We start from the raw sequence: 23,365 nt of genomic DNA, 5'->3' as shown, positions 1-23,365 counted from the left end.
CAATTACACTAATGGTCTTTTGGGGTGAATATAGATGGGATTCTCTGTTGTTCTTCTGTCCTTTGAATGACATTTTAATCTTTACACCCTTTAGCCCATGCCAACGTGTGATGTGTGATATTGTGATTTATAATAAGAAATATATATTTGGTCTTCTTCCTAGTTTCTGATACAGAGCTCCTAAAACCCTTGGAATATCCTAGGTGACAACAGCTATAAAGGTGTCTGATTATGGTAATAGGTGACTGGAAAGCACCTATGGATGAGGGCTGGTTGCCAGGGAAACCAACCATGTGATTAGAGGGTTGAAACTTTTAGTCCTCACCCCCTTGACCTCTGGAGATAAATGGGAGAGGGGCTGGTAGTTGAATCAATTACCCAAAGTCAATGATTTAATCAATAACTCCTCTGAAAAGTGGCCTCCGTTAAAAACCCCAAAACATGAGATTTGAAGAGATTTCTGTTTGGTGAACTTGCAGAGAATGGGGGAGAATGTTGTAGCTAGAGAGGGCATGGAAGCTTCTGCCTTTTCCCCACACCTTGCCCTATGCTTCTCTTTTATCTAGCTGTTCCTGAGTTATGTTGTTTTAAAATAAACCAGTAATCTAGTAAGTAAAATCTTTCAGTTCTGTGAGCTACTCTAGCAAATTAATCAAACCCAAGGAGGGGGTGTCACTGGAACCTCCAAATATATAGCCCATAGGTCAGTAGCCCAGGTGACAACATGGGCTTGCCATTGTCATTTGAAGAGTGTGTGTGGGTGGGGAGCAATCTTGTAGGACTGAGACCTTAATCTATGGAATCTGATGTTATCTCCAGATAAATTCTGATACTAATAGAATTAAATTGAATTTTAGGACACCCAGCTGGTGTTGGAGAATTGCTTGTTGGTATGGCAAACTCTCCCCCAGCCCCACCACAATGTTGATATTGGGTCCCAAACCCATATGATGCTAATGATTGCCATGATGGTAACAGTCAATCCTAGGTTTCCTCTGCTGCTTAAGGAAGCCAGTAGCTGGCTTCATCATTCCTTTCCTGCTTGATGAAAATTGCCCAAATGTGTGATTCTGTTCCTCCAGTTGCTATAAGCCCTCATCAGGTCACCTGTTACAACTCCTACAGTAACATATATCCCTTTGATTAAATGCAATGAATTAGAAAGAGGGTTGAGATTATTACTTTTGTTTTGCAAAACCAAACAAGGAAAAAAGAACTCCATGAGCTTTTGAATGGTGTTTTCTCAAACTTTATGGCACATAAAAGTAACAAGAGGACTTGTTAAAAAGAGATTCTAAGGCCCACCCCTAGAGATTCTTATTCCCGAGACCTGAGTTGGGGCTTAATAATTTGCATTTCTAACATGATACTAGCTGATTCTGATATCAGTTCCAGGGCCATATTTTGAGAAGTGCTGGTGTTAGAGGGGAAAGAATAGTTAAATATTAATATTCTGATTTAAATCTTTAGTAAACAGGCCAAAAGGACTACATTGCCTTAAAAAATAAAAAATAAAAAAAACTTTCAATCTAGTGAGAGAGACAGAAAGTAAAAAAGAGAATGACAACATATTAGAAGGAAAAAAAGCCACTATAGGGTATGTAGAAAACACTGTAGAAATAAATTTCTGGGCCCAATATGGAGCTACTCCTGCTCTAGGTGCCAGGTCAGCAAACTGAAACTCAGATAACTCTTAGATCTCTGTAAATGTTCTGCTTGACCAGAAATGCAATATATTTAGTCAGTCAATCCCCAAATACCAAGCCAGCCAAGTCTGGGCCTTCTCACTCCCAAACCAGGTTGACTGTGTGATTATAGATACCCAGGTGTTTTCTATTTGTTTCATCTTTGTTCCTTATTCTTTATCCTATGGAAGCTATTGTTTTCTGTCCCTTTGACAAATCAAAAGGAGACTGTCCACTTCATGAAGCGTTACATAAAGTTTGTATCATCTTCATTGTCTTCTGTTTTTTTTTTTTTTTTAATCTGTTTTTGGCAATAAGGTACACAGTAAAACACCACAAAATCCCCAACCCAGTGGCACATCTGCCTAAGGTATTAGTTTGGCTTCATGAGATCCAAGATGTAGCTAAAGTTTCAGAGAATTGAGCATACCACATCAAAGCATACCTGCTTATTTTAGGTCTAAGAACTGAGGTTCTTACTAAATCTTACTAAGACAACCTAGAATTACAATGGCCTAGAATTATCATGGGGAACATTCCAATTAAACATGCACTTGAAAGCAAAGGTTCTCATTTAACAAAAAATGGAATATCTATTTTAATCGGAATACATAAGCCTCCAAAAGCCTTCAAAATTCCAAAATAGCTTTACTGGAAGATTCATTGCAAAAGGCTACTAAAAATTTTAATGACACAAGTAGTACCTAAAACAGAAGACAGTAAGACTGACTTGTCTCCTACTACTTCTATCTTCCTTTACCTGAGTACACACTAATCCTCTATCTCAATTGCTTTTTCACTCTGAAAAGACCACAAGACTGTAAATAAAGATCAGTAAGTTAGTTATCTGGCAGCTGCAAGAGCTCTAAAGCCAGAAATCTAAAACACCTGGGCTTCCCGCAATTTACCCTCCTAGGAATCTGTCATCAAAACACTGGCCCAGAAATCTGCATGTCATTTGCTCCCAACGGGGACACTGGGAAAAAAGATTGCCTTCAAGGGTTTTGTCAAACCCTTCCACATCAACTCAAAGGCTGGCTTATCTACCTTCAAAGGAGGGCCTCCCAGGGTTGATGGGACTCCCAAGGATTCTCCATTAGACTATTATCAGTTATTCCCTTAAACAGCCAAAAGGAAACTAAAATTAAAATTAATGGAAAGCCTTGCCACATTCTGGTCACACTCGGGCTACACTTCCTACTTTACATCCCACTCTGGACCCTGCAGATGCGATTGTAGGAAAACTGGCAAAAGCCGAAGAAGAGTCAGAATTCTTACCGGAGTCAGCTCTCCTGGGTCTGTAGTGCCTGGTTGAGAGAGGAAGGTAAAATTTCAGGCGGTCCCTTCCTTTCCAAATCTTGACTCACTGGTTGTCGATCTAAACAGCGATGCTTCTTGGCACAACACGTTGCCTTCACTGGAAACACCTTCTCTGTTCGTGTCTTCCACCCATAAATTTAGCATCTTTTCTACCTTAACTAAGCACTTATCATCCACTATGGTTATAACTTGTGCAGTTTGAGGTGTGACAGTAAAACAAGTACAAATTTCTTTTTCCCTCATCACAATTTCACAGATAGATTTGTTCTTACCGCAGATCTTAGCAACCTCAGCATACAATTGTTTTCTTTCCTTATTAAGCCAAGAACTTTCACCTTTTTACTCACTTTATGGTTTTGTGACCATTATTAAGTAAAATAAAGGTTACTTGAACACAAGCATTGTGACAACTCAACAGGCAATCATCTGATAACCTAGACAGCTACCAGGTGGGAAGCGTGTACAACGTAGAGACGGGATTCACGTCCTGGGCAGGACTGAGACTCGCGAGACTTCATCACACTACTCAGAATGGCATGCAATTTAAAACTGATGAATTGTTTATTTCTGGAATTTTCCATTTAATATTTTCAGACCGCAGTTGACCACAGATAAACTGCAGAAAGCAAAATCACAAATAAGGGGGCTACTACTACAGCCTTATTCTAGTAATTAAGGTTTGGGGATTACCTGCATTAAATGTTTGCTGATTTATTTACTCTCCTTACCATGACAACTGAACTTTTGTTATTCAGGAAAAAAAAATAGAAAAAAGAATTTGTGAGGACTAGGCAGTTTTTAGTTAGCAATATGATCAAAGACTCTTAAACTCGTCTTTATCTTGGATCTTAGCAAGATCGAAAACAAAACAAAAAAACACCAGAATATTTTTATGACATTGACTTAAAAACCTCTTTGAGACCCTAAAATGTTTTATCAGATTAAATTATATCCAATATCAATTTGGTGGCTATATATTCAACAAATATTAAGCACTGAGTACTAGGCATAGTTTTAAGTGTGAGAAATACAGCAGTGAGCACTTTGCTCTCATGGAGCCATGTTCTGGTGGGGGTGATAGACAAGATATGTATATGTCAATTTGTGATAAGCATTATAAAGAAAATAAAGCAGGATAAGAAATAATCAGTGATGGAGCAGGGGAGCTTTCTTTCCATTTCTCCAGAAGTCTCAAGCTCATTTGTACCTCAGGACTTCTGCAAATGAAGTTTCCCATTTGGATCCCCTTCTTCTTCCTTTCAATTCTCCCTTTTGCTTGGTTACCTCTCACTATTCTTCAGAGCTCAGCCCCAAATCACTTCGAAGGAAGCCTTCTCTGGCCCTCTGGAAGACAGCAAGTTCAGGCTTCCGCTTAGTCACAGGTTCTCCGTTGTACAGAGTGCACTGATGGCACGTGTATGAACTTGTTTAATGCCTTTGTTCCCTCCAGACTGTAAGCTCACAAAAGCAGAAGCTGTGTCTTCTTCACTGCTGAATCTTTAGAACCCTGTACTTTGCAGAGCAGGTACCCAACAAATAAATGTTGGATGTCTGAGTAAGTTTCAGTATACCAGAATATTCAATTAAACAGAAGTCCCCTTCTTAAGCCTGTTTACAAAATACTGTGATTAATCTTGTAGCCCATTTAAATAATTTTGACAATTTTTTCTATAGCAAGATTAATTTTGTAATGAAAGATAAATTTGTTTCATTTGATTATAGATATCATTACTAGCTAATGACGTCACTATCATTTCACTTTAACAATCTTCATCCCTCTTGGAAACCTGTGCTGACTGAATTACAATTTAAAATGAGTAATTTTTTATTTGTAAAAGATTGAGTCATAAATAAGCAGAATCAACCCATGCTTTTATTTTCATTGCATATAAAAATTTCATATGAAGGTATTGATGTACAGTACTATCCCCATGGGCTGTAAGAGAGGCTAAGAAACCACTAAAAGAATCATCATTTGTAATGCTCACACACAATTTACCACTCTGAAAACATTATCTAAAGAAATAAAATTAAAAACTAAAATCAATAAGGATGTTTTTATAATTATAGTGTCCCCTTTGTACTGTTTAAAACAAAAGTAATCAAATTCCTTTGGGCCAGGGCTGCTAAAATCTACAGTTTGTGTCGAAAAAATAAAACAAAATAATAGGAGGCTCATTTTTCCTAGAAAAAGAATCTCTCCTTCCACTTAATCATGTTTTCTGAGGGCCGGGCAACAGTGAAAGAAGGTTTCCACAACATTCACTGGGAATTTCTCATAGCTTTCGGGAGCTGGCCATTGAGAAATTTTAAAATTCTATTGCAATATAAGTTTTAAAATTCTGTAGCCATATAAGTTTTGCAGTAGCAAAAAGTTCTAGAGAATGGTGACTCCTTTATGTTATGTGAATTGACATCATATAAAACTTTGTGTCTACATATGGACTTAACATACAAAAAAAGTTTTGATTGATCTTAGTTGAAGAAAAAGTCCAGGATTAAAAAAATGACCTTTTTCACCTTATATATTCTCTTAACATGACAGGAAGTTGATGAATAAAAGACTAACCAACACATGTGATCTGTGGAGCTAGTTTCAAATCAAGGTTATTTGCTTATATGCTCTAGAAGCAAAAAGACTCTTTATAATCACTGGACAAGACTACATTTTCCCAGTGGTGTTGGAAGTAGAAAATAAACATAACTAACTCAAGTAGCTCTTGATCAACAGATGGGGAAAACGATCATCATATATGCAATGCTGCTATATGGCAAGAAGTACTTAAGAGCTTGTATTTCAAAAAGGTCTCAGAATCTTCCAGAGGTTGTCTGTGGTTTTTTAAAATCTAGCTACTGCCAGAAAACCAATCAATTTGAAGCTCAGATGTAAAATGCCCAGCCCTAGACCCACCATTACCTTACTTTCAAATGCAGCAAAACAGAAGAAAATATTGGTTAAAGTTAAGGCACAGCCCTGGGACCAAAGACCTGCAGCTATGTTTTTTAAATTTATATATCTTTATGTATTTTATAGTTTTCTTGAATCTTCCATAAACAAGCTCTAAGGTGACAAGACTATATTACAGGAGAAAAGAAAATGTACAAGGAGTATGTATACACACCATTCATTCTCTCACCAAGAGTTTCCAAATATATCAACACCATCCCATCGTGGGGTGATGTTTTAATAAGAACTGATAATTTACAATTAACATTACAGTATGTACATTACAATAAATACATGGTTGTAAACAGACAAACAAGACTGTATTACAGGTAAGGTCATTTGGTGAGAAAAAAATGCATGGCACAAAAAATAAATAATGCATTCAAAAATTATCATAAAGCTTTCTGTGAAATCCATTTCATTCAAGTTTTCTTCCTTATCTGCAATTTGTTCTATCTACATTATTTTTTTGTGAATTTTAAGCGACATAAAAGATAATAAAATTAAAACAGCATTATTATGTTTAGTAACTTGCAAGCTGAAATGTCTTAGTTTTATGCAAACTTGGACTTTTTTTTCCCCATACAGTACCCAGATATTGCATTTTCTTATGGCATTTTAGGAAACGTAAAGTCACTTGTAAAAGGATGTTTTAAAGCAGTGTATAATTCTGAAGCACACTTGAGCAAGAGAGAAGGAGAGAGAGAGGTGAAAGAAGGGAGAGGATAAACAGATTGTACAGTGCATTAGTCCCTGTCTCTTGCATATTATGCATTTTCTACAATTTGATTGTCCATCGGTGGGTAGCTTTACGATATGTGAACCATTCGAAACCAACAGATTGAAAAAAAACAGCCTCTCTTTTTTAGTGCAGTTATAAACCCTTTCAGGTCTGGATTTGTGACGTATTGCTGCTTAAAAAATTTTTTCGTCATTATTAAGATTCTAGGCACTCTGTGAGGGAAATACCAAGTATTAGGGAAAAGCGGGAATGAGAATATTTTGGAAAGGAATAAACCTTGATTGCCTTTTCTTCTAGACCTCCATTAGGGATAAATAAAATTAAAACAGAAACGAGATTCCAAGTGTTCTTGTGAAACCGCTTGCCCATACATAGAACTATATTTGAAAGATAGTTATCTTTCTCTGACTTTTACAGGTGAGGAAGATGGAAATCTGGTAATTAATTAGTTAAGTCCTATTCTGCTCTGTGCAAAAGATCAGCGCCACATCACTTTCCTATCAAAGGTTCTAAGCATCAGTGGATATCAGGGCATTAAAATAGAAATTATCTTCAGCTTGGGTCATTTCTCTGGCTGATGACTTAGTTACTAGTCCCCAGAGAACTCCCTGTGACATCCTAAATATAACTCTTTTTCAGGGCTACACTTTTTCTTAACTGTTTTATTTATTTTCCATTTAGTCAGATACCCCTTTTAGTCTTTATGTCAATTCTTGGATATCGATATGAAAAATGATTATTTGGGCTCCAAACTCTTCATAGAGGAGGTAAATACTTTATTAAGAGCTGAAATGGGAAGAAAGTCCAAACTAAACAAATGCCCCCAACATGCCAATTGAAGGTAAATACTGGGAATTAATCTCTAAAATTTTAATATAGTTCTCGGTGCTAAATCCAGCCAAGAGTGATCTCTATTTTTTTCTCCACCATTTTAGCATGGCACTGTATTACCAAACCTCTCGTGCCAGTGGTATCATCAACTTCTTCCCCTCAGTGTATTTATTTAAAGTTCTCTTCTACAAGAAATGCTTATGAACCAATGATAACTGATAAAGCAATTCCTGTATGTTTCGCCTTAAGGAAGGGTAGTTGCTACACTTGAAATCACTTCTCAAGAATATTCCTCATATAGTTCTTAATCCATGGTGAAATCATAGAAACCAATGAGCATCAGTTGTACTGGTGTTGGTTAATATATTCTAATATTGTTAAAAATGCCTACCTAGCTGTTAATTTTTTTCTGTAAATCAAGAGTAAAAGCTAGTCATTATATATGACTTTGCTGTAGAAATAAATGCTAACTCTAACCTGACTACCTGTTTCTTTTCATCAGTCAAAATGGTGATGATATGTTTGACAAGACCTTATCTAGTGAATGTGGACAGAGGTTCAAACACACGCTAAATAATAAAGCAGCACAAGGGAAAAAGTTTTTCTTACTATAACTGACCATGGAAATAATAAAAATGAGCATGACACGTGTGGGTTATTACAAAGACATGCACTTGTGAAATGAGGGTCTATTGACATAGCAAAAAGTTATCAGAAGACACTAAGTAGGAAAATATCTAAAAAAGACTGACCATTTTAGCTACTGGGTATTTATATATCTCTCACTTGCTTCAGACGACACCAGCTGATTGTTGAGTGTCCATGAGGCTTAAGACACATTAGACAGAATGCACATCAAAGTATTACTGAACAAATATTCACTTTGCACACCATGAAGAAAAATGTCAGTGGAGAGCAACTCTGCTTTTCTGAAAAGAGTGAAACAAAACGCAAAGTAAAAGAAGACCTACAAAAAGAGTTTCCTGCAACATAAAATTAGTTTTTGTTTTAAAATATGGAAGTCATTGGTATATAAAACAATGAATCACTACAAATCAGTTAATTGCTGTGAACTATAAGGTGCAAGTAAAATTCGTAAATTAGATTTATCCAGTGTAGCACAGATTTGTACTGAAAACTTGCAAGTTACTCCTTAGAAAAAAACCAGTGGCAGATGAAGTTCTGAACATAGTTTTTTAAATATAATACCTCGATACATTTAATAATAAAAGTAAGCTCTACAAAAAATCTGTTTTACATATCATACAAAATGTAGAGGCCAGTGTAGCTCACTGAACCACACTATTCAGTCATGTATCAGGAAGACTTGAAATTAGAAAATTATGCAATTTCTGTGGCTCATCTTCCTCCTGGTAACAGATTCATGCCATGTCTTGTTCTTGACCCATTTGTTGTTTCATCCATTAGTTCACTCTGTGTAATGCCTTCTTTCTGCTGAAAATATTGCAAACAACTAAAACGAAAGAAACCCCGAATCATACCAACTTTTGGGCTGCCTTGATGAGCCACACTTTCTTGAAACACTTTGGAGTTGATTTTCTCTGCTTTGTCAGCTCCACCAAGCTGAAATCTTGTTAAAATGCTGTTCGTGAAGATGTCCCCCTTGTTCTGATGACATGGAGGTGAAAAAACTGGTTACAATATTCCTGAGCGCCAGACTGAGTAGTCAAGGTCAGTTTTGTTCAACAAACGTCCTGGCAGATGACAGTGAGGTGTGACCATGGTTGTGGCATGTGACATGCACTTTGGAAACAATTTTTCTACTTAAAAAAAAAAAAAGGCGTGAAAGTCTTTTGCACTGTTACGTGTCAGGAGAACAATCATCTATTACACAGGCTTCGGGCTGGCTTTCCTCTTCCCCTACTGCCTCTTCTTCGACCTGGTCATCAAGTGGAATCTCAGTAGACTCTGAGTCTTGAGTACAAAGAGTCTTTGAGTCGCTGCAACTAGTGTCTTCTTCCACCTGACTTCCACTGTCCTTTTCGGTGTCTGACTCACCATCTTCTTCTAAAGTTAATTCAAACTGGAACTTCTCGGTTTGACCCTGTCGGCCCTCCTCCTGGTCATCAGGTGCTGGGGAGGGGCTCTGAGGAATTGTGCTCTGGTACCATTCACGATTGTCCTCCAAAGTGTCCAAAATGTCCTGGGCATCGGGATGTACAAGGTCTGCCCATGTCTCCCAGAGAGGATGAACAATATAGTCTATGAAGCCCACCTAGTTAAAAAAAAAATCCAATTTGAGTACAGGAGTTGAAACGACGAAATCATAATAAAGGTTAACTAGATTCCGCATTATCTAATTTATATCAATGTATATACATTTTTACATAAAACATAAAAATATGACATGGTCTACAAATATAACATTGAACAGAAGACAACTAACCTTAGTTTTGTAAAATAGTCACTATTTTAGGCAACGGACCATATAAAAGTATTGTTACTTAGCTTGTGAAAATTAGCCTCCAGGACTCTTAGCTGAATAGTATGTTTGCAACATAAAAACTCTACAGTTGTTTACATGGTAGGGCTTGGCTTGAGGCTTGGATTTTTATTTTAGAATAGCCAATTTATAGGTGAATCCTGATAACTGAAATAATGGCATACTCCATATAAATTCATATAACTGAATTCAAGTATGAAGTCAGATAAATATTTCTATGCCAATGAATATACTATGTGAATATAGTCATAATGAATGAATGAATCTACTATGTGAATATAGTCATAATGAATGAATTTATGTGCTATAAGAACACATAAATAACTATACAAATATGAATCATGAGTTTTTGGCTTATAAACACTAATGTGAAATTGAAATCGAAAAAATAAAGTACTAGTTTAAAAAAAACACAAAAATACTGTGTGATGTGGATAAGAAGTGATCAAATGTTTAAGCTGTAGTTTTGTTCTCTCTGAAAGCTTTATGCTTAGTACATCACCTGTGATTTTTCCACAGATGCATTGTGCTTGTCACACATGGGGCTTATCTCCATGCCCCGTTCCCTCTCGCGGTCTCCTTGGCGGAAGAACTCCTCCATTATGCGGTCTGTCCACTGGCGGTACAGCTGGAGAGGCTTTGTTGGGTTGCTCAGGTCTGCACAATGCACCATATTCTGGAGGACCTAAAACAGACAAATGCTTTCTCTATTTAGCACCTGCTTTTTTTTTTTTTTTTTACTAGAAATTCGCATCGAATGACTGTGATACTTAAAAATACATGTAGTGTAAGATTCATTCCAAACAGCTCAACCATGATGTGTCTATGGGTGGTTCACACTTGTATAAATAGTCCCAAATTATGACACCTCTACTGCATCTAAATATCAAGAAAAATTGTTTATGTGCACAGTTAAATTCAGAGCTGCTTAAGAAGCTGGTTTTGTGGGATGTTAGGGTTTTTTTGTTTGTTTGTTTTAACACATATGCAAATGAAAAGACTAATAGGATTTTGTCTGGTTAATTCTCAAGATTAAGAATCTGGATCAAAATCCTGCTTATAATTACTAAAATAATAAGGTAGGAGAGAGGAGACATCTTACGAAAGCCACACACACAGACACATGTGAAAATTCAAATAATGCTTTACCTGAATCCTATCAGAATAATTATCAAGAAGAAGAACTCCAGAACTTGTCACTTTCTTAGTTTCGACCATAGTTTTCAAATCAGCCAGTAGATTCATGTGTTTTGACATGTCTGTTGCAAGTACCTTAAAGACAGAGTATTTTATTAAGAAAGTCCAGAGGAAAAAAGTTGGAATTTGCAAATTAAAATATTAGGCAGAATGTGAGAAAAAAAATGGAAAACCACTATGTCATCTAATAGCAGTCCATGGAAATTCTTTACTACTTCTTGGGGCAGTCTGTTTCTCAAGTTTTCTGAAAGCTCAGATAGATATACATGTGCATTACGCAGAAATGTTAGGCACTGGGAACCACTTCCATGGTGAAAAGAAGGGATGGCATCTCCACGGATAAGATATCATCACATATTTTTTCCATTCCTTGGACTAGAAAGTGGTTACTAGACTATGATTAAATGATTCAAGGTTGCTCACAGAATCCTTCAGAAGCAGAATATTCTGGGTAATTTCTGCTTATCCAAAACAGATAATTCTTATCTTTGTATATTCAAAGCTTAACAGAATAACTATTTGATAGTGAGAGATCTTCCTGTGTCTCATAACACTGTGAATAATATGCATAGAGAACATATTAAAGTCATAAATGTTTCTAAATGTCACTGTCTATTGATGGGGATTTTTTCCTCCCACTTTTTGAATGGAAAAAGTCCATTAGAGCTACGGCCAGCACCGTTTGCTCTTGTTAGTCATCTTCCTCTGCCCTCACCATATCAGAGGAGTTCAGAAAATAAAACTAGAATGATGAGGGTAAGCTGTCATTATTTTCAACTTCAAACTGCTAGAAGGAGAAAACCTATTACAGAACATCACTGACAGCAGCAGGGGCAGCTTCTCAAACATAAAAGGCAGTAATAGGTTTTAAAATACACAGTTCCTTTTACCTGATTTTTATTCTCATTTAAAAAAAAAAACAGTTTGCATCATAGTTCTCTTTTTTTTTGCTTTCATCAGCTACTTACGATGTCAATGACCATTTTCCTTAATGACTGTCTTTGCTTTTTGGTCAAATTCTGAAAAATGTCACAGTTTTCTTCCTGAAGCAACTTAAAGCCCACGGCCAAATGATGGTTCTCCAAGACAGAAGAATCGTTGTACATCAAGGCAAGTTCAGAGTCTGGAAAGAAAGACAAGAGACAAGAAGATTGGCAAAGCCATTTATTCCATGTTTATCTTACTCTTCATACTCTGAGATACTTTAGGTTTAGGATGCAATTTCCCCTAAACATCTTTGCAGTCCTTACCATTACATGACAACATCTAGGAGAGAATGTACTTGTTAACACAACAAGTGTTAACAAGGGAATGGGGATCTTGGGAGTAAATTCCAATGCTACTGACATGTGGCTAGGCAGTTTGCCCTATGGGCCTCAGCTTTCTCTTTTTCAATGTGAAAGAAGAATTGGACCAGATGATCTTTAATCTCCCCACTAGATCTGGGTAGCTCCTTAAGCTCAGCAAAAAAAGACATTATTCTTAACATTTACGACATGTCCAGAGCATAAGATATTGTATTCCTGAAAACCGTGCACCACCTACCCAGCATTTTATATAATTGTAAGGATCATGTGACTTAGAATTGTTTGTACTCAGAGAGGGTACAGGGACAGTTGGGAACACACAAACAATATTAGATTTGCTCATGCCACTCTTATTTCTGTCCACAGTATAGCTTTGAAAGTTGAAGCTTTATTCATTTTTCCATTTCCTCTTCTAAGTATCGTGCGGTCATTTTATACACACATATTGCCCTTCCCACGTCAAGGCTTCACACAGAGGTGAATGTCAGGCTGCCTGCATAACTCCACACTGAAGATTCTGCTGCTCTCTTACAAGTGCCCGGGACCTGTGTATTTTAGCAGTGAGAGATCCTGCCTCGTTACTAGTTCTTGTAAATAGCAGACCCTGATCTATACGATAGTCATTAAGAAAAAAAAAAATTGACTGGTGCTTTAATCTGTTTCCACTTAAGTCACTGTAAAGACTAAAAGTGCATGTGTTTGATCTTTTTACTGACTAATGCACAGAAAATATATTTGAAAATATATATTCTTTTCTAAGACAGAAATATCCAATGTAACTCAATGATTATTTTAAAGGAGCTAGGGAGAAGAAGAAAAGTTCAAGACATATTTCCACTGTGAAATCCTATGATTTTTATCAGTACTATATAGAAATAGGAATTTACACATCTAAATTTTTGCTCCCAAACTACAGGAACAGAGATGTCTATAGTACCCAGGCAGTGGGCATATATGGTATTATTGTCTTTTTAAATTTATTTTTTGATAAAGCAATAGTGTTCATTTTTTAGAAAGTCAGTATCTGGTCAAGGTGACTTTTAAATAGTCTATAATAGCCTCTGACTATGAACACTTATCTACAGATGGTTAAATAAATAGAAATAAAACATTTTAAACTACAAAGTATGTTAGCACACAATATTATTGTTTCTATAGCAGAATCATATTAAATTATATATAACAAAAAGAAAGCATAATGTTTTCTGATTGGAGAAATAATGCCTAATTAATCAAATTAGGGTTCTTCTAAGGGAGCAAATATGCATGTAATAAGGGAAATCAACAGAAGAACTGACTCAGGCTTACAAACACTGAATTAGTTTACATGCCGTGTGAAGAAAGATGAAAGAAATTGGGGCTACTGAGCTTGCAGAAGAAAAGATGAGGAGCTGTGGCCTGAAGGAAGAGGCATGTGGTATGAACGCTGTTGACAAAGAATCTGAATTTACTCAACCTCAGGATGGCCTTCCATGTGGAAGACTGTCCAGGAGCCGTGGCTAAGCCTGACTAGAAAAGCACTTAGCTCCTGACATTCAGGAGGCGACCAGACTATCCAGAGAGGCCATGAAATGGCTCCTTGTTGGACAAGTGGGCCTCTACTGCCTCTCTAATATCTGGGGCTGTTACAAAAAGGTGGTGTTTGCTGATTTTTAAATGAATGAATGTTAGCATTTAAGTAACTCTGAGGGTAGACATTTAATTTTCCACTCTTCTTTATGATTAAAGGTATATGGTCCCACCTAAAGGGGAGGTAAGATTCTGCAGTTCCTAAGTAGATTTTCTCCAAAGATAACAATCCTGTACTTCTATGTGGACTTCTTGAAGGTTCTGGAATAATCAGAAAGTTTCCTTCAAACTTTGCTAGAAGGCAAAGTAGCACGGAGGAGGAGAGAAGCTAGTTTATAAAACATTTTTGTTGAAACCCCCTCATCTTCCAAGACACAGTATGAGTCACCTCTTCCATGAAGCCTTTCTTGATTACCACAGGTAGAATTGCTCACTTTCTCCTGTAAACTCCTATATACTTTGTACTAACATTTGGCATTTATCACATTTCAACTTATTTGTCATTATATCTGTATGAGTCTTAATGGTCCCTCCCAAAGACCTCCCAAGCCACTAAGACACTTAAGACCTTATAGAAAAATAAAAGTTATTAATTTAATGTGCTTGGTTATCTGGTTTCTCCTGGGCACTTCTGAACAAAACATTTCTCTCTGAAGTGGGGAATTGAAGTGGTACTTTTAATATCTAGGTGCCAACGACAAAGAATTAAAACGGCCTGGCTCGTCCCCTCAGTTCATTTGCTCTGTGACCTCCATGTGCATTACTTTTCTCCATTAAACTTAGTGCCATTTGATGTCACACATTCACATGTTATAGTCTGTCTTTTCCAGCACAAGTCAAGCTCTTCAGAGCCAGAGCTTTGTCTTGTGTACTCACATATTCCCAGTGCCTGGAACAATGTCTGACATAGAACACACTCTCAATAATTTTTTGTTGAATAAAATAATGATCCCTGCATTTATTCCTATATAATCACATTTGACAAAAATGAATTTATCTTTATTTTGAAAGTATTTATACAGAAAAATAACATTCTATATAATCCACAAATACAGCTATGGAAAGCTTATTGTAATATGAGACTAGAAAAGGAAAAAGTATGTGTACTGGTAGCTAGATCTTGCTCTGCATTAATGCAATGAAATGCCTCTGCTCTTGGAATCGAAAACCATTTGCTTTAAACATATGACTCATGTGAGTAAATCTTTCTCCCCCAAACTTAGGCATCTTTGCTATAAACAAAAATTACTAATTTTTCAAGTAAAATTTAATGGTACATAGATTCTGTACTTTTGACTCTGCTTTATTTTTCTCAGAAAATAATGCTTTAAAGTTAAATGCCTTTTTTTATGATAAATACCCTCCAGCATGCTATATTCAAAACTTTATGATGCTATTTATATTTTATGGATTTATATGCATTTATTGTCCTCCCCAAAAGACTTCTATAGCTTCCCACCTGGAATTTTAACTTCCTTAAATCTTATTCAGATTACTCATATCTCTAAATCACTTATAAAAGTTTAACCAACTCTGCCAGATATAAATGATTTGTTTTCAAAATCTCTAGCATGTTTATAATGAGTATATGTATCATTAGTATCAAATCATTTGGCATCTAAAACTACCACAAGTGGCACAATTAACAGAATCTATCATCAAACCTAAGAAGCAGAGGTATATCTGGACTCAGAGTCAGCCAGGTGAGCTCTAGTACCTCTGTACCAATGCAAGCCATGCAACCTCATGATGCCTCTGCAGCTTCCTTAAAATAGGACAGGTGACCTCCCAAACATGGGTTTATAAATTTGATGATTGGAGTCTTTAGGATTTCTTCTTACAAAAAGCACAGATTCAATTTTTGGTTTCTGACAAGTTGGCAGTACCAGCTTCAGGGTAAGAGCTACGAGTATGGTTAGTCTGAGCCACGGAAGCTCAATCAATCCATGAAAGAAACAGAAAACATAAACGTAATGTCTACAAAACAAGAGTTTAATGCAAACTAAAATTTTGATAAAGTATTTCACAAAGCCATTTATTATTTAGAAGGACTCCGTTATAGCATGCTGTGAAATTAAAATTTATTTGTGTTACTGGCTACTAAGCCTCTTCTATATCCTAAAATAAAATGCTTGCTGGAGTGATCCTTAGTCAAAAGCTAACTAAGGCAGTAATTCTCATAATGCCCTGGGGCTCTGATCAACCCTGGGTTACTTTTAGGTACCAGGTGATGATGTTGATTCATTCTCTCAGGAATACCGCGGCCTCATCACATCATATCTTCAACAAAACATTAGCAATCCAAAGCTGCTCTGGGAACTTAACCCCCCAGTGTTGCTGAGGTCCCACAGAAAGGAGATCATTGCAACATCACTGAATAACAAAATATTCCAGAAGCAGAATTAGTTATCCTTCCACCTAGGGCAGGTCATTGGCAAAATGACCTTAAACAGACACTCTTGGCCACTGTCATTGTTCTTATAATCCTCTGAATTGCTCCCTTATCTTTCTCAGTGGGTCTCCAACTTCGGAAAACATCAGATTTATGTATGGACTAAGCTTAAATTTTAGACCCTACGGGTACCCTGATGCTCACCAGAGTCCCCCAGTGCCAATCTAAGCCCCTTTGCCCTTCGAGGGTCCACAAGAAAGAATAACAGAGATGGTCCTCATTTTTTTCTTAAAAAAATTATCAGAGAACTTCGATATAATCCTCTGAGACACTTTTATTTTTTTCCCCAATCTATTTTTAAATCTAACGTAATAATAAGGGAATGTACGGTATTATATATAATATGAAGCAAATAAAACATACCAGTCTGCATTTTGGTTTTAGTAATTTAAAGGGAAAAATGCATACCTTTCTTACAGGCAAAAAATAGAACAAAATTTTTATGAATTTGTTAAAAATGTATAAAATGAGGAACATAGTAAGGCATGTATAATCATCAAAATAATAAATCAGGCTAGGCTAACAAAAGGTGCTAGTGTACATCGTGCTATATGACCTCCCTGCTCTTCTCAGAAAGGACACAGTTAATCCTAACCACTGACACAATGCAAACTCATGTAGCTGTGCCTAATGTGTATTACTGTTTACGTGTTAATATTTAGTAATGCTTTCATGATTCCTGAAAGCACCCCATTATAGGTTTTTATAAGGTAGTTAGAACATGAAATGTTATCCTATCTTGGATAAATAAGTTCATAAACCAAACTTCTAAAATGTACTTGGCTAACTACACACTTTAGGAAATCCATGACTTTTCAAACCCTCTTATATATGAGTCACTGAAGTGCATTTTGTTATAGGGTAGCTCAGAGACTATTAAAAAATATAAAAGTAGATTAAATATTCTAAAGATCTGAGTTAATTTTCTCAAAGCAAGGCTATATTTAAATTCTCCTTTAAATCTGGCTTCAGCAAAGTAAAGGAAATGAATATTGAATACAGAGAGACTACTTACTTACTAGAGCTAGATTGCGATACGGCATGAGAAGGCTATTATCTACACTCATGGCAAAAAAAAAGACATATTCTTAACAGATAAGAAAAAGAATTTAACAATTTAATAATTTTTCGTTTTAATTTTTTGTATATAAAAGTAAATTTATAACATTAATCTACTATGGTGGGAGGTAATTAAATAATAGGACATTTAAATCATTTACCAACTAACATCAAGCACCAAAAAAATAGAATTTCTGTAAAGCTAAAACCTCGCAAAGGCACAGCTTAAGCACTATCTAAATAGTCCCTATAGAGGTGTTCTGTGCAGCAATGTGTCAGAGATGCCCCATATTAAACAGTCTCTATAATCACTCTTTATAGTTCCAAATTTAGCAATGACTTCTTATTTGGTGAAATGTCACTCACTAGTGAGAAAAAAATTAATAGTTAAAAAAGTAAAGTTAAAAGAGAAGTTCCTGTTGCCCTCATTAGAATTTTAAATAGGAAAGAATAAGGCTGGCTATGGTGGTGGAGGGGGCAATAGTTACAACTTCTGCAGAGGATTAAATGAAAATCTACATAAAGCGAGGAAGGTTTAACATTAATTCTGATAACTTTTTTTTTTTTTTAATTTAAAAGTAGGAACAATATAACTACCTAAATCTTTGGGCAAATTTATTTAGATTACCCTTGCCTACTAAGATGGATATATATTTTTTTCTACAGAAGTACTCAAATGCATGTTTTTCAAACATCATATGCTTCATGGGATATAATGATAATTTTCAGAACTAAGTTACATTAACACACACTCTCAGGAAATGAACATTTACAAATTTCAAAAGAATGTTATGGCTCTGGAAACAACCCCTGAGGTTATAAAGACCCTCATTCTAAAATGTAGAAAGAAAAAATATCTTCTGCAAAAATAAATTAACTCCACTTACTTGTATTGATCAGAAACTGATTTGACACACCAGGATGATCTACATCATGTATTGCACTGGCAAAAATTGCTGCAAGAATTTCCAAATCTGTAAACACAGCCTGAAAAATCAGACAATATAGATAACATCACTATTCTATAACAACACAAATTAAAAATATAAACAAATGGAAAATTACTTCCTAGAATTTGATGGAATACAAAATGAGGCTTTAAAATATACTATCATATTGAGTCAGGAAGAGAGTCTTTTAGATAATGAGTTATTCATGAATTTTCTAAGTGTAAGCTTGGAAAAAAATGATTTTACCTAATTTCATTACAACTAATGCTCAAATATTTTCTATTGGTTATATTTTTTAAATGTTACAAAAGGAATATCTGAAGTTATTTTTTTTAAAATAATAAACAATTATTTCCTTTTCTTTCATTCAAAACAAGGTTTTTCAATCTCATCAGAATTGATATTTTGGGCCAGATAATCTTTGTTATGGAAGGCTGTTCTGTGCATTGTAGGATTTTTAGCAGAATCCTTGGCCTTTACTCTTGAAATGTCAGTAGCATGTACCTCGCCCCAGTTGTGACAGCCAAAACTGTCTCCACATATTGCCAAATGTCCTTAGGGTGTGGAGAAAGAAAAGGAAGGAATAACTTCCAGATGAAAAACACTCACTCAAATGCTGAGGTATTAACACAATTTTATAATGAAAACAATCTCAACTATAAAATATATTAACAAAAAAGAATCTTTCTCTAAATGATTAAGAAAATCAAATTGCTTTAATAAACGTTTAATGGAACAACTTAGGATTTGTTAAAATTAGTGTTTCTTTCTAATAAAGTCTATGAAAAATATCAATGCATTGCTTATATTTTATAAAGTAATCATCTTTTGAACTATAAATATAAAAGCCATCAGACTAAATTCCAAAAAAAACAAGCAAAATGAATAAGCCAGATGTGCTTCAGAGAATGTCCATTAGATCATTTCAATGAAGCAGTGTCATAAACAGATGAATCCCTAAATCGTTGATCAAGTTTCACAGACAAGATCATCAAAGACCCTACTGTTTATTTACCACTACATTTTTCTTCTTTGTAACTCGACATACTTCCAATGAAGCCAGTTATTTTCTGCATTGCATACCCTTTAATATAAAAGTTTGAGAACTTTATGAGTGGAAAGTTAGTATTCTCAAAGTTTAGAAACAGATTTACCTCCAAAGCAGGTGTAGATAACAACACATGTGTCGACTGGACAACATCTGCAGCATGAATATTGTTGTGATAGGCCACGTCAGCATGATAATGGTCTTCCAGGGTCATAAGGTATGTAATTAAAGTGTCTACTGGAATTTTAAATGTTTTTAATAAATCTCGTTCCTGTTGGAAAATAAATCCTTTTAATAGTTTATCCTTACATAAAAATATTTTCTATTGACTGTGCTAACAAATAAAAAATGAAATCACCCCAGAGTTGCCCCCAGAAATGGAACCAGCACCCTTATGATGTCTTCTAATGAAAATGAAAACCTTTGGGAAGATCCAGACACTTCAGGGATAAAACCAGGGTTAAGTTGTCCTTCTGGAGTCCAATGGTGCTTTACCCAAAATGTATGGTATCAAGAATGAACTGCCGGTTATAAAAACTTTCTGTGTCCCATGATCATGAAGGCAGCCTCAGTCCAGTACCACTGATTGAAACTCAACATACTCTTTAGGGCTGGAATCTGCCGTTCCAGTCCTCAACTTCTCTTTTAAATCCTAACTCTGAGCTAGGACAAAAGCTCAATAAGAGTGAGAAACCAATACATGGAGAACAGAGCAGTACACAAAACAGTGAAGAAATTACATCCTAAGATTAGTCAGGAACGAGGCTTATTCATTTTTTAAAGTTAGCATTCCATTCTCTGTGTGAGTTGGGGTCATGTTGATGATTTTTAAACTATTTTAATGAATCAATTAAATTATCCTGTCATACTTTTTTCTTAAATGAAAAAAATAACAAAATTGGTTTATTTGTATTTTGCCCATACTTCAATCTTTCTATATCCTTATTTTTCCATTCGTAAAGAAACAAACAAGAGAAAAAGTATAAAATACACAAAAGAGAGTGAGCAGTAAAAAAGATAAGATGCATGCACGATTCACTGACTGGACATTGAGACACTAGATAAAGAAAGGTGATAGAACTTAACCACATTACCTGAAAGATAGTGTGCATGATAACAGTCAAAGGCCGGTTACCAGACAACTCAGCTATTCTGAAAACATGAAGACCCCATTTGTTCACCTCTTCTAGTTCCTGGAGTTAAAGAAAGATTTTTCAAAAATTAGAAAAAGGAAATACAACGTGAAAAAATGAACACGGTCATTTTAAAATTACTTTAATAAAAAGACTGTTAGATTTAAAAAAAAAAAAAAAAGATTCGTTGTGCACATAATGGATGCACCATCAAAGTACAGGCAAACTTTAGGCAAATTCATTTTAATGTACTGAAAACCGAATAGAACTGCCTCACCTTATACCTTTGATAATACAACATATTTACATACTTTCAGTATTAATCTCAAAGCCTTTCTTAGATAAAATCTATTCACAAAATCCCTTCCTATTCTCCTAAAACCCAGAAGATAGATTTCTAATACTTTAAAAAAAAAAAAAATCAAATATATAGATGCAAAAAAGTGAAGAACACATATCCCAGACCACCTGTCTAGAGATCCACAAATTAATAAAACCCAAATAATTTAGAAAGAGCTGTATATAGTACTTTCCCATCTTAAAAACAAATAAACGAACAAACAAACAAAAACCCCTACAAATTAATGAACTGGTTAATCTATTTAACAGAGAAGGAATCAAAATTCATTAAACGGCATGGTTGCATATTCATGATCACGATCTTTGAAATTATCTTACCTTGGCAAGGACGTCTTCTTGTTCAGTTTTAACCCCAAACCTCGGGATGCTTGAATTAGTCAAACTAGAGCTGTGCATCAACTTCTTGACTCCACTGATCTGAGACATTGGTCTTTTCTTTTTTTCCTTTTCCTTCTGAGTTGGAGAAGGAATTTCCACTTCATGTTGCTTATCTTAAAAATTTAGAAAATGTTCTGCATTTACTATTAATTCTGTTTTTGTTTTTTAATCATAACATGTATAACGGCCAGGTTTTAATTGTTCATTATATGGTCTGGGAAATATTTCTAAATAGAGCTTCTTTTAGAGAAGTTGATTATTTGCAACTTGATGTCGACTTAATTTCATACCCTTAAACATAAAATTAAGTAAACAAATCCCACTGCAAAATAATTGACATTAAATGTATTCAGTGGTTACATCTTTGATAGAATGTTCTAATAATTTTTTGAAAGACTTATCATGATAGCAGATTTTTTTTTTGGAAAAGCAAAACACGTTGGTTGTTTCAATTGTGCAACTTTATTCCTATTTGAAGTTCACTTAGTAGTTTCAAAATTGCTCTTGCCAAGTAAGGACTCCAGTTTCAATACTAGTTTGAAATGGTAGAAACTTCACATTCAAATATAAAAGCAACAGTGTATGAACCTAACAGCTTACTGAAATGGATCATACTGTTAGAGTATAAACAGCTTATCTAAATGAATTAGATTGATTTTGCTATTTTACATTTTCTATACTATAGTGAGATGGGGGTTATGATGTAACAAGGTTTTATGATGAGCACTGAGGATGTCCAATATTATCTGATAAGTGAATATGAGATTCACAAAAGCTAACTTGTCAAATAAAAGACACAAGGTATCTCAGTACATTCATCCCTATTTCAAGACAGTTAGCTCCTTGAACTCATCCTTGCTTACAGTGTGTGTTCAATAAATATCTTTTTAGTGAATGTGCTGATTAGATATTCAATAATTTTGTTATGAAAGTCAAATCAAGGATATGTTCAAATTACTGATTTTGACTTATTTTCTTTCTGTGGATGGGGACTGGGGTGGGAGTAGTGTTGTCCCAGTACACCACACTCTCAGCTATTATCATCAGCAAACTTATCTTCAGCAGTCGTATCTATCTGCCTCCCCAGTTTACCAGGCATGGTGTCTGTTAGACTATGGACTCAATGAGGGCAGGGACCACTTCTAAATTATCACTAAATATCTAGTGCCCAGCAATGGGTGGCATTTAACAAGAATTTGTTAAATGCATGTATAGATCTCTCTAAGAAATGCATTTTACAGGTTAGTACTTTGGAAAAACTGGCAATATTCAGAAAATCCCTAAAGTCCTGAATGAAGCTAAAAAATAAAATGTACTTTATCACCTTAGCTTCTAAAGCTTAGAGGATCAATTTATTAATATGATGAATGAAAACAAGTTAAATTCCTAACACTTATTTGGTTTCCGAAATGAGCTGGCACCCCAATCCACCTCTAAAAACAAACAACTCAAAAGAAAAATTTAAAAATTGCACTTAAATTGTTATTCTCACCTAAGAATGTGTTTGATATATACTCTGACACTTGATTTCCAGACCGACTCATTTCAGAAAGATGGGTGAGCTCTCGATTAAGCATCCTTTTAAACTGGAAAACAGAAGAAAAAAATGAAATAATAAAAGAAAATGTAAGTAAAATAGCATAAGCATACACTAATATACAGAAAAAAAATGCCCAATTTTTTCTTTTGCTTTTTAAACTTAATTTATTGTGAATATTGCTCCATTTCAGTACCCATCCAGTTTCACTGTGATTGTTTTCACTTTTTCTGTTTATATCACCATTATTATTTTTTTAATTTTAATTTTTATTATGGTGACATTAGTTAACAAAATCCAGTAAGTTTCAGGTGTACAATTGAACAGTAAGACATATATATATTTACATTGTGTGTTCACCTCCCGTAGTTAGATTTCTTTCTGTC

The 23,365-nt window shown here is 35.2% G+C and overlaps 1 protein-coding gene across 4 annotated transcripts in view; it reads right to left on the bottom strand.

The window, feature by feature from the left end:
* Window positions 1-4,812: 4,812 nt before the first annotated feature.
* Window positions 4,813-23,365, bottom strand: part of LOC105299350 (cAMP-specific 3',5'-cyclic phosphodiesterase 4D) — a 774,866-nt gene continuing 756,313 nt past the window's right edge. For all 4 annotated transcript variants that reach the window (XM_011371033.2, XM_011371032.2, XM_011371034.2 and 1 more), the window contains 9 exons: window positions 22,935-23,028; window positions 21,383-21,555; window positions 20,666-20,764; window positions 19,678-19,842; window positions 18,461-18,560; window positions 12,155-12,309; window positions 11,139-11,261; window positions 10,492-10,674; window positions 4,813-9,761 (listed from right to left, as the gene is read on the bottom strand). In XM_011371033.2, coding sequence (XP_011369335.1) covers window positions 9,348-9,761; window positions 10,492-10,674; window positions 11,139-11,261; window positions 12,155-12,309; window positions 18,461-18,560; window positions 19,678-19,842; window positions 20,666-20,764; window positions 21,383-21,555; window positions 22,935-23,028 — 1,506 coding nt within the window. In that variant the 3' untranslated portion in view covers window positions 4,813-9,347. The remainder of the gene's footprint in view (window positions 9,762-10,491; window positions 10,675-11,138; window positions 11,262-12,154; window positions 12,310-18,460; window positions 18,561-19,677; window positions 19,843-20,665; window positions 20,765-21,382; window positions 21,556-22,934; window positions 23,029-23,365) is intronic.

Source organism: Pteropus vampyrus, unplaced genomic scaffold (assembly GCF_000151845.1).
Source record: "Pteropus vampyrus isolate Shadow unplaced genomic scaffold, Pvam_2.0 Scaffold181, whole genome shotgun sequence".
NCBI lineage: Eukaryota > Metazoa > Chordata > Mammalia > Chiroptera > Pteropodidae > Pteropus > Pteropus vampyrus.
The sequence above is the reverse complement of the archived record's forward strand: the minus strand, read 5'-3'. Positions and strand labels throughout refer to the sequence as shown.